The following is a 12,081-nucleotide window of genomic DNA, read 5'->3' as shown; positions in this document are numbered from 1 at the left end:
ATATTATTAAATTATTAAAAAAAGAAATACAACATGCATTTATTAGCTACATCAAATATTTGAAGTTTTATAATCGAGATTTGGGATTACCATACTTTAATCTTACTTATTACTCGTGTTTTTAGAAAAGTACTTGTATTTTGATTTACTGTTTTATGAGTAATAATTTTAATTTCATTGTCATGTTCTTAACATTTTATTGATAAAGAGATTGAATGAACTTTATTATTGACTAGTTTAGAGTTGTATTATCTAATTAAGAGTGAGTTGAGAAGTCAAGTCACCAAATTAAATGTGAATCTTTTTAGTTTAGCAAATATCTAAGTATTATGGTTGGATTTGATTAGGCTATTTTCTGTAATTTTGTTAAGAATTAAACTAAGAAAGTTTGCAATACAAAAGACAGTTGAATTATTTTTCTTTCTTCCTTCTTATTTTTTTAATTATTCTTAATAGTTTCACTATTCTAAATATAGAAAACCTCTTATATTTACTTTCTAATAAAGTTAGAAAAGACAACTGCTTGTCCAATTGAACTACTCCTTAGATTAATAATAATAGGAAACACAAGCATATTATATTTACATTATCCCTTTTTCTTATACATGTTATTGTCCTCAATTATTAGTAATTCTAAAATAATATTCTTTTAGTCTTGAAGAAACAAAATTCATGTTAATTAACTTTTGAATTTTTTTGAAAAAAAAAAGATTTTTATTTTAACTTTTGTTCCTGTTCATATATGATCCTAAATGGTTTTCAAAGAAGAATGATTGGAATTGATGGGTGAAGTGTGTATGATATTTTTATGTTCAACCATCTCATTTTTAATGCAACAAATGGGTTTTAATTAATTCTCCTTCTCAATGTCCCCACTTGGTCAACTAGACACCTCAAATCTTGATCAAAATCATTATCAAAATTAGCTTCATCTCTATAATTACATTTTCTTGGTGTTCCACTACTCTTAGTGGAGAAGATTTCTAACTACAAACTTTTTTATTTGCTCCACTTACATTAAATGATATGTTTGGTGAAGAAGAAGAAAGCAAGAAAAGATGAAGGAAGAGAAAAATATAAAATAAAATAAAAATAGTGATATGATTTTATTTGTAATAATAATTTTATTTATTATTTTTTATTTTTATGAAAAAAAAAATTGAGACTACAATGTCTCAATGATTGTATTCTTAATTTTCAAACGATTTTTTTTTAATTTGTGTCATTTACATAATCCATTATGCAGTAAATAATACACTGAGTTTTTTTTATTTATTTTACGCAGAAACTGTTTGTCTCGTTTTCTACAAGTTTTGTCTCTCATCTCAACCAAAACCCTCTTCATCTTTCTTTATTGCTTGAGTGTGTTCTTCAATCTTCACTACTAACATTCCCATTTCATTCCACAATCAACCTTTTTCAAACCACAATGGCAGAGGCATACATGTGTGAAAGAACTAAACCAAACTTGCAAAAGCAGGGTTGAAAATGAAATTGGAGTTGCCTACCAAATTCATTACAATAAAAATTTGCAATAGACATTAATTTAAGCATATAAAAGTCACACCATTGTCACTAAAATTTACAAATGTTAATATCATATTGGTCCTTGCTAGAAGATTGAATTGCTGAAGGACAAATTCGGGTTTCATCATGGGGGAATCGTAACCATAGAACATGGAATGGAGGTATTGCAAGGGACATGAGGAAGGGGGATCATCACTACTGCTGGACTGCATCTGTTGCAGCTACTGATAGTGAAGGAGTGTGATTGTCACACCAGATGACACATGAATGATGGAGCATAAAAATCTTGAGATGTGAAAGATAAAGACTTCATCCACCAACAAGGGCAATAGTTATAACATGAGCATACAGGGATGAGAACTTCAGAGGTCAAATATTTATTAAACTAGACATTGTTGTGAGCTGTGTAGTTCGGTCATTTGTATTCCTGAACAATATAAAACCTACAAATTCCGTTGGTGTAAACAAGAAGCTGCACATTGGCAGCCCACCAAAAGCCTAAATTGACAAAGTACAAGTTTGTTTACTTCAGATTGGATGGATGCTAAGAATAAGTTACAGCCACTTCCACCCTCCAAAGTGTACAGATGAAGCATGTATAACTGGGTTATAGTATACATTGCTAAACCTATCTCCAAGCAGTCAAGTCTACTCATCAATCAGGCTTTAACCTTCTTGCCTGATGTTGGGGTTTTAGCTTTCTTGGCATCCTCTTCTCCATCTTCATCATCTGCTTCATCAGCTAGTTTTGTCAGCTCTTCTTGAATCATGAGCTTTATAGATGCCTTTCTTGGAGTCAGATCCATATCATATTGCTTGGCTGAAAAATGAAGAGCAAATTTGTTAGGAACTTAATTTTAAGTTATGAACACATTTTTCAGTTTTTTTTGGTAAATAGTAATTTAGGAAATGATATAAGACTGTATTAATCAAACTATAGTTAAAATTATTTCGTTCAGGTTTGAGAATAATACAAGTCACTTGATGATACAAAATTCAGGATCACATAGACAAAAGATCTGTTGTCCTTAAAGGAACAAATGTCTAACTATAATTATGCATTTGAGTAAGAAAAAAAGTAAAAGGGATCCATAGTGCATACCAAGTTGCTTCAGAATGTCAGTAAACGTGGCCTGCAAAAGAGGAAAAAGAGTTTAATTTTAGAAGAAGAGAGAATATTCAGTAGAGATACTAAATACAACATTGACAGTATCTCTTGTATAGCCATAAGATTGCCGGCAACAATGACAAAGCATTCCATTCGGGCAAAACATCATAAATGACTTCAAAATTACATCTAAGTATTCTATAAATTATAAATGAAAGAATATTACAAGGTTTGATATGTAACAAATCTGCTGCCAGTGCTACATTCCAAACTGCGAGCCAGGTACTACACATGTTTAATCATCTGTCTCACCGACTTGACAGATTATATAAATGACTAAAGCATCAATTACTGGATCATGCCATACCATACATATATTGGTTAAAAGGTAAATAAACATGTTCAAGTAACATTGATTGAGAGAAGACCAAGATATCTAAGCCTATGATTATTATTTGTCAAGCTTTCAAGGAGGATTTTTACCGTATTGAGATACATTATGAAATAGAACAAGAAGCTTAAAAATAGCTTTTCAGTGCTTTATCTGTGTTATGAGCAACAACAGTCTTTTCCCACTGACTGGGTCAGATACTTGGATCAAACAATCCCGTACTGTTTTGTTGTTATTAAAAGCGAGTCTAAGTCTAACTCATCCTTACAAAACCAACTTGTAAGGTAAGGATTGTTTCCACTTATATACTATAAATTGACTTTATTTCTAGTTGATGTGAGATCTCTAACACATTCTCTCATGCTCAGGTATGCATACCTTATATATGGGACTAAATATTTGTGGGTGATCCGACAGCAACCTAATAACGGATAGCACGAAAAACCTAACAAACTTCGCTAAAATAGAGTTTGATTCCATATTAAGAAGTGAGTTTAAGTCTAACTCTCACAAAATCGACTTGTAAAGTAATTTGCCTCCACTTATATACTGTAAATTGGTCTTACCTCTAATCGATGTGGAGTCTCTATCAGTAGCAATCATGTATATAAATAAATTATTGACCTTTAAACCCTTCTTAACTGTTTCACCTATATAGTAGGATCTGCCTCTACCACTAGCAATTGGGCATCTGTGCGTCTGATGTATTCTCTGTATTGGAGCTTGTATAAGTATTTTTACCATATGCCAAACCACCTAATGCGAGTTTCTACCATTTTTTCGACAATAGGTGCTACCACAACTGTTTTTTTTTTTCTATAATGCAATCACTCCTAATTCTATCACATCCAGTATGTCCACACATCCAGCGCAACATTCTCACATATCTACTACACAGTTTATTTAATACAAGATTGCAATTCCACTAGTTTTAGCTACGTATTAAACATAAAAATTCAACTAGTTGCTGAGTTAAGTAAAGTTTATTTCAATATCTTACCGTATTGAAGTCCACTTCTTTAAGAATTTCACATATTGCATCCCGTAATTGAGTATCACTGGGGCTCAACTTCTCTTTTTTGTTGCCCTTTCCTTTCACAACCTTTTCTGCTTGATACAACAGAAAGATGTTTTATAATTACACATGAAATTCATTACGTTAGCAGTTTTTCAATTAGAAAACGTCACCTTTAAACTAATGGAAATGGAAAAATAAAATATGCTGACTAGCAATACTTGAATATTTGTTTTCAGCTAAAAATTATTTTTTACTACACCGAAGCAGGCTGCCAAATTATAACATTTTAAAATGAAATAATGACAAAAGCAAAGGAGAACTCAAGATATCTACCAGTTTTCTCTTTGGAGGCAGACTTAGTAGGTGTTATTGACCTCTTCTGCACTCCTCTTTTCTCATTGGTCTTCTTCCTTGAGAAAACCTTTGGATTTGGACTTTCATTGCTATCATCATCAGTCTTCTGCTTTCCTCCTTTCTCATTTTTCTTCTTCCTCGAAAAGACCTTTGGATTTGGACTACCATCATTATCATCCTCAGAATTTGAGATGTTGGATGAAGGTTTCTTAGGTGCTCTTTTTGGTGGTGAATGAGATTTATTGGCAACTGTAATTTTCTCGATTTTACTTTTCTTAGCAGATTCCTTCTTTGTGGATGACGTTTTGGAAGGTTTTTTCTTTTCTTTCATATCTTCAGATTCACTCCCAGAATCACTTTTCTCTTCACTTTCAGATTTCTCTGGTGTTTCATCCTCAGATTTGTCAGGAATACCATTTTCATCATCTTTCTCATCTTCCTCCTCATTTTCATCATCTTTCTCGTCTTCCTCCGACTCATCTTCTGTGTCAGTTGTACTCTTTCTCCGCACTACTGAAGAATCTTCATTTTTCTTCAGACTCTGAAACATACATGCCAAAAAGTTGTGCAAAAGAAAACCAAATTAACTAAGAAGTTACCAGTTAAAACAAACTAAAACTGCAGATCTCACTTGTGTTGATACTGTATTGTGAATAATGAGGGATTAGATTAACATGAAATGCTATATAATTCACACGACTAATTCCAAGTTATACCAACAAACAATTAAGTATTAGTGTAGTAGAACCACCAGTTCTGTTAAAATCACAATTATTCTAATAGGATAGTATGATCATAGAACATTCTAGCTTCTTCCATGTTTGTTTACACCAAGGATGACCAGGATTTCTTGTGAGACCATCAAATTGGTAAACTTATTCAAGCTTCAAACCCACCATAGACTGGGTTGATCAACCTAAAAACCAAGATTTTCTTCAGGGTTCTGCAACACTCTCCTAGTCTGGTATGATCTGTCCTCAGGTCTGATCCAATCTCACTTGCTCCACAACCATTGATTTCAGTACCTGAATCCCCAATTCCCAGTTGTCTCAGCCTCTACAAAAACACTCTATCTCCCTTTTCTCTCCTAGATCTCATCAATGGTACAGCCTCTCTAGATCTCTATGCCACTACAACTCTATTCACTTTTATACACCACCTTCTATCAGCAACATAAAAAGAAAACCCTTGCCTCTTCTCGTATAGCTTTCAACTCCTATCACCAAGAAAAAGAAAAAACCTAGTCTTTTCTCACATCAACCACCACCACCTCACCCAACATTTTGCATTGCCAGAAATGTAGAACAGACGCAGAACAGAGGCTGTCCACCAATAGCACAAATGGAGGAACTGCCACAAAGCATCCAAATTGCTGCAATAGGTTTGGCTGAAGAGAAGGGCTTGGGTCAAAATTTGGACCTGCCTTCAGCAACAGGTTAAAACTGCAAATTCCCATGACTGTGACTTTGTGAGCAGATTATAGTGATCCCACAAATTTCCAATTACGACCAAGATCGAGATTGCCAAAGGTAGAAAAATCACAGAATCACAAGATTTTACAATTCAAATCACAATTTTGACTATGTTGTATGATGCACGAATAGTTCAATATTTTACAAATATAGATCCAGATAATAACCACAGGAAAAATAGTAAAAGGATGTCAGATATTTTAGAAGTTGATCATCTGTGCACATAAGATTCTATTATGGTGTAGTTATCTGAGTGAGCGAAGGGAATACATTAGAGAAGTGAGTTACAGGTTGAGAGAAAATGGGATATTTTGACTTGTCATAACCTTGTCCTATTGCACAAAAATATGTCCCATGATTTGGTAAGTAGCAAAAATTTTAAATTGTCCTGTAAGCCATGTTTTTGTGCTGTCCTTTGACCACTTTTAAAATCAAACTTCGAACAAGTATTTATAGTGTTTTCCTTTCTCAATTATTTAGTGCATCAAACGCACACTCACAGTCATGGAATAGTAGGACAAAGAAAGAACAATTACGTGGTAGTAAGAATAGCAATGCAGAGTGCAAAACAAGCAAAAGTGAGATAAACATGCAAGTCCAAGAGAATGCAGCACTAATATTCATTCTACTGCAAGACTTGACTTTGAAACACAAACTATAGTTCATTGCTAAAGTTACATTTTAAATCACTTCAGTTAAAGGAGTGAGATATTACCTTAGCAGAACGTCTTGAAGTAGTCCCAGATCTTGATGAACTCCGTTTTAGAACACGCTTCCGCTTTTTTCCCCTACTGGGCTGATAATAGTAAAATCATGAAATAGGATGAATGTGGTCATCAGAACATAGTTTCCTAGGTAAAAAAGTTACCACAACATCACGGAAAAAAATTGAAACAAAAAAAAAATGATGAAAACCTTCTCTTTTTCTGCAAGTAACACAGTAGTAGTTGCATGAGGGGCACCTAAAAAGTCTATCAGCGCAGTAATAATATCTTCCTGCATAAGTAAAAAATTATAAGCAATGATTGTAGATCTGTGTTAAATGGTATTAGTAAAAAAGCACACCTTCCTCGTTGTTGCCCTGGCAATTGTTAAGTCGAGCAAATCACAGAATTCCAGTAACTTCTCTTTATTACACTTGTCAAGTTTTTCTTTTACTTTAATCATTTGCTTTTCCTGCAGTAACAATATTTGGACTTTAGAACCTTTGGCAAGCACTTCAATCAGAAAAGCAAGAAATAAAAAAAATACTTATGATATAGATCCATGTTACGAGTACCAAAATTTTATTAAATGAAGGTAATAATTACCTCATTATCACGCCACACAAAACCAGAAAACCTTGATATATTACTCTTGATCTGAATTGCCTGCAAAAGAGTTGAAAAAAGATTCATATGAAAGCATAATAACATTAGGGTGACATTTGAGCACCAGGTAAGATTTGAGTGTTTAACTTTTTAAATGCATATCCTTCAATATTGTGGTGGAATAATACAAAGACTATAAGTTATAAGAAAGGCATACCTTCCCTCTCCTTCCAAAGAGAATTGTGTGGAGCAATTTGAAGGTATCATCAGTCTTCCTTCTGGATAACTTAAAAGCCACTAGAGAAAAAAATGCAAGAGTCATAAAGTTATCAGCTGTTCAGAAGAAGCAGAAACATGTATGCACACTTCACAGCATAACAAATGCATATAAGAAAAAAAAAATATCCCCAATATATCAGCTCAACTTTATTTATATATTCCAGGAACGTTTTCCTATAAGTAATAAATTATGGTCAATTTAATACTCCACTCTGTTCCCCCACAATCTTGAGTGCTAAAGATTCCATAGACCCGTTAGTAAAAAGACACTAAATAACTTGGATAAACTATAATTAACTAATAATCACATTTTCCATTATGAGTGAAAGGAAGGGGTTAATATATTTCCAAGTTTGTATCATTATTATTGTCATTGAAGGTAGAGTAAGAGGGAAAAGGAATATATACACATAAATATTTTTCTCATTTAGTAGGAAGAGAAGGCAGGGAAAAAGTAACTATTTTTATAAATAGATTATTGCACACAAAACAATCAAATCAGTATGTGGTAATGGATTTTGCCAATAGTATAATCAAAGTAATGACTAATGTAGTAAGTCTGCACAATCAACTCATGACAACATGAAGGGAAAGATGCAGTTAAACATATATCATTCGCTCACATAATCATTGAATTGAAGAGACATAATACAACTACAATTTCACAATCTTAAATTGACCATCTTTACAAATGGCACATTCTTGACTACAATTAGAAATGTATATAAACAAAATTTACGTGGCTCATTTATTGTATGATATATGTCAAATTCAAATTGTACACTTTTATCTAGATATTGTCAACCCAGGACAAATATAAGGAATAGATATTGTGCAAGTACACTATGCATTATATTAACTTCTGTTGGCTTGAGTATATAAAGAATGCAATTAAAAGACCACCATCAATGAAGAATTCAGAAAGAAAAGCACTATACCATTTGGTATATCTTTTAAAGGTGTACCACGACCCTGAAATTTGAAAGAGAAGCTGTAAACAAATTAAGTGATAATACATGCAAAATTTATGGTAAATATTTCAAATGTGAAACTGAAAACACTTACCTTTTCAATATGAAATTCTTTGGTTGCATCTTTATCAAAAGATGCTACCAACCTCTCAACTGATTTCCTTTCCCGCACAGGGCGATCAACAGTAGGAGTCCTTGGCTCAATTTTCTTCAGTTCCTTTCTTTTATCTTTCACTTTCTCCCCATTGTTCTTCCCTCTCCCACGTTTTTTAGGTCCTTTCTCACCCTTACTATCTTCTGCCTTCTCTTCTTTTGGCTTATCAATATTACCCTTATCCTCATCTTCATCCTCCTCCATCCCCTCTTCAATTTTCTCCTTTTCATCACTCTCCTCCTTCTCCTTTATGCCACCCTCTACTTCCATAGCCTCCACCTCTGGTTCATCAGCTTTTTCATTTTCTTGTTTACCTATTCTTTCTGTAACCCCGGTGTCTTCATCCATGTTATCATTCTCAGAAATATGATCAGCTTTCTTATCGTCCTCTATTTCTTTCAAGTCATCACCTTTTTTATCTTCTACTACTTTTTTCACATCATCAACTTCCATATCCTCCTTGACTTCTTTCACATCATGCACTTCCTTCCCCTCCTTAACTTCTGCACCATCAACTTCCTTATCCTCATTTACTTCTTCCACGTTTTCATCAGCTCTCTTATTCTCTTCAACTTTTTCCACCTCATCTTCTTTCTTATCCTCTTTTGCTTCGTCAACTCCATCTTTTTTATCCTCTTTTTCATCTTCAACTCCATCTTTCCTATCCTCTTTTGCTTCTTTCACCCCATCTTCTTTATGATCCTCTTTTGCTTCTTTCACCCCATCTTCTTTATGATCCTCTTTTGCTTCTTTCACCCCATCTTCTTTATGATCCTCTTTTGCTTCTTTCACCCCATCTTCTTTATGATCCTCTTTTGCTTCTTTCACCCCTTCTTCTTTAAGATCCTCTTTTGCTTCTTTCACCCCATCTTCTTTATGATCCTCTTTTGCTTCTTTCACCCCATCTTCTTTATGATCCTCTTTTGCTTCTTTCACCCCATCTTCTTTATGATCCTCTTTTGCTTCTTTCACCCCATCTTCTTTCTGATCCTCTTTTGCTTCATTCACCCCATCTTCTTTCTGATCCTCTTTTGCCTCTTTCACTCCATCTTCTTTCTGATCCTCTTTTGCCTCTTTCACTCCATCTTCTTTCTGATCCTCTTTTGCCTCTTTCACTCCATCTTCTTTCTGACCCTCTTTTGTTTCTTTTACCCCATCTTCTTTCTGATCCTCTTTTGCTTCTTTCACAACAACTATTTTTTTATCCTCTTCTACCTTTTCCACACCATCAGCTTTCTTAACATCATTTTCTTTGATTCCATTGTTCTCCAAGAGTTTTCCTCCATCAGTTTCTAAGTCCTTTTTCTCAGTAATTTCATCCAAAGTTTTCTCCTGCAAGATCGTTCCATTTGAATCGGTCTTAGAAACTTCATTCACTGGTTCTTCGTCAACCATGCTGATCTTATTTACAGTAAATAACTAAATATACAAAATTATTATTTCCTTAGCACAAACTGCTTTACACTCTGATAAAATGCACAACTGAAGTCTACCTGGAGATTGAAAAAACATCAATAGGTATAGGTATGACGAAATCAAACAGCAAAGTGCAAATAAGGAGGGAAAATTAAATGATAAAAACTAGCTACAATAGAAAGGGATTTCAACAAGGCAGACATTTAAAATTGATAGCATGCTACAGGAACACAGAGCAGTGGTTGGACCCAACAAGACAGCCATCGAGGGGAATTCTCGTGGTCATGGCTGTCACAGCTCAGTCGCAGGCTGTGAGCATTAGCGGCATACAATGTATTAAATCCAGGATAGTACCATGTAACGACCATCCCCAAGAACACTAGAGCTGGATAATTTGAAATTGCATGCATAGTGCATAGTATATACACTTAGATTCTCAAAAATGATAAAAAAAATACACAATAATAATGAAATTCAATAAAATTTCATGAATTTAAACAAATCCATTCAAAAAGCAAATACCAAGATAGGAATCATCAACTTCTAAACTCAAGTCTTATTTATCATTTTCAGTACTATTCCCACAACTGCAATGGACCAGCCTTCTTTTCTCTTCTCCTGATTTCAGTCCCTATTACTGTTTCCTATACTATTTCAATATTTGAATGCTTTCTCTCGACCTATATTATGACTTTTTATTGATAATTATGAGTATGTCGTGCATCAGCCATGTATCATGCATATAGTATTAATTATATATCTGCACGAAGAAAATTAAAATCACAGTCATCCCACTATAACTTTCTAGGGTTGACTGCCACTTGCTGTTATCCAGCATTGATAACTACGATTGAACCACAGTGAAGCCAAATTATATCTTTCAGTCATGGGAACAACATGGAATAAGTAATGAATACATTTATCTCGTCTAAATTACAATGAAAGCATGAAAAGTAGCACCCACACAACCATAAAGCCAAGAAAGGAATGCAGATGATAAACAAAAAGCCAACATAACAAAAACTCAACACAGTCCAGTGGGGGAGAAAAAGAAATTGATACAAATTATAAAAAAACATCAACCCCTGAATACTAATTGTGCATCATATCAAGAGAAAATCTCATCACCCCATCAAAAGGGTAACCCTATTCATGAAATTTCAAAAACAAAATTCTCACCAAAGCACAGCAGAGAGCCCTGGTGAGAAACTTCAAAATACCAACTTTTTTCTTAATTGCACCCAGAGAGAACCCTTGATGCAAACACAGTCGAAATGACCAAATTGAAGTAAAGTCCTGAGAAAATTCTGTGCCTCAATTCAAAGCCCTAAAATTCCCTCATCTCCAAATCCCACACCCCATGTGACAATTGACCCCGGAGAATATAAAGATGCAGACTTTGAAACCTAAAAGCAGGCGTGAGAAGGGAAATTGGAAGAGAAGAAGCTTACAGATTCAGGGGTTGGAAGAGAAAAAACACAACAGAGCTTCACTCTTCACTCAAACATTGCACGTCTTTCTCTCTCTTCCACTGACAGTAACTATGTAATGTGAGTGTTTGGATTGTTTTGGAAATTTGTAGTTCGGACTTGAAAACTGGATTTTAAATACAGTTAAGTTGTCATGTAAAACACTGAAATTCGGATTCAGTGGCTGAGAAGGGGTTTTGGTGGGTACGTGTGCAAATCAACGGTTCTCCTTTGAAATTCCTTGTGCCATGCATGCCTTCTGTGTTTCTTATATTATTACATGAATCATTGTATCTCAAATTTAATAATTATTAATGATTACATGTTGCTTCCAAGTATCTAAAATTATTAATTAGTTATTACATGTTTTTTCATTGCATCTCAAATTATTAATTATAAGTGGGTAGATTTAATTATTTTCTCAGTAATTAATAAATAATTTGATGTGCCAATGTATGAGTTCTGCCTGTATATATCATGCAAAATATTAAAATTAATGATCTACCAAAACCAAAAGGTGGATGAATTTGATGATAGTGGAAAAATTAATATTTATAAATACAAAATGAACATATATTTAATTATTTGACAATAATGTGAGTATTTTTAAAT

The 12,081-nt window shown here is 33.8% G+C and overlaps 1 protein-coding gene across 4 annotated transcripts; it reads right to left on the bottom strand.

The window, feature by feature from the left end:
* Window positions 1-1,881: 1,881 nt before the first annotated feature.
* On the bottom strand, window positions 1,882-11,712 carry LOC137831353 (uncharacterized). 4 transcript variants are annotated; one of them, XM_068638993.1, is made up of 12 exons: window positions 11,452-11,712; window positions 8,525-10,077; window positions 8,398-8,431; window positions 7,398-7,477; window positions 7,181-7,240; window positions 6,936-7,046; window positions 6,786-6,866; window positions 6,586-6,666; window positions 4,378-4,939; window positions 4,027-4,136; window positions 2,630-2,660; window positions 1,882-2,347 (listed from the first exon to the last, which is right to left on the bottom strand). In XM_068638993.1, exons 2-12 carry the CDS (start codon window positions 9,977-9,979, stop codon window positions 2,187-2,189), a joined length of 2,766 nt encoding a protein of 921 aa, XP_068495094.1. In that variant the 5' UTR covers window positions 9,980-10,077; window positions 11,452-11,712; the 3' UTR covers window positions 1,882-2,186. The 4 variants fall into 4 exon arrangements, with proteins under 4 accessions (XP_068495094.1, XP_068495095.1, XP_090159154.1 ...); XM_068638994.1 differs by having other exon boundaries at window positions 4,027-4,133; XM_090303028.1 differs by having other exon boundaries at window positions 11,180-11,539.
* Between the last annotated feature and the right edge of the window lie 369 nt (window positions 11,713-12,081).

This window comes from Phaseolus vulgaris, chromosome 6, assembly GCF_051622355.1.
Source record: "Phaseolus vulgaris cultivar YP4 chromosome 6, ASM5162235v1, whole genome shotgun sequence".
In the NCBI taxonomy this organism is placed as follows: domain Eukaryota; kingdom Viridiplantae; phylum Streptophyta; class Magnoliopsida; order Fabales; family Fabaceae; genus Phaseolus; species Phaseolus vulgaris.
The sequence above is the reverse complement of the archived record's forward strand: the minus strand, read 5'-3'. Positions and strand labels throughout refer to the sequence as shown.

Coding starts and splice junctions, on each gene's coding strand:
- LOC137831353 (XM_068638993.1), bottom strand. CDS start 9,979: ATGGTTGACGAAGAACCAGTGAATGAAGTTTCTAAGACCGATTCAAAT. Junction 6,867..6,935: donor CCAGGGCAACAACGAGGAAG/GTGTGCTTTTTT, acceptor TTACTTATGCAG/GAAGATATTATTACTGCGCT. Junction 2,661..4,026: donor AAGAAGTGGACTTCAATACG/GTAAGATATTGA, acceptor CCTCTTTTGCAG/GCCACGTTTACTGACATTCT.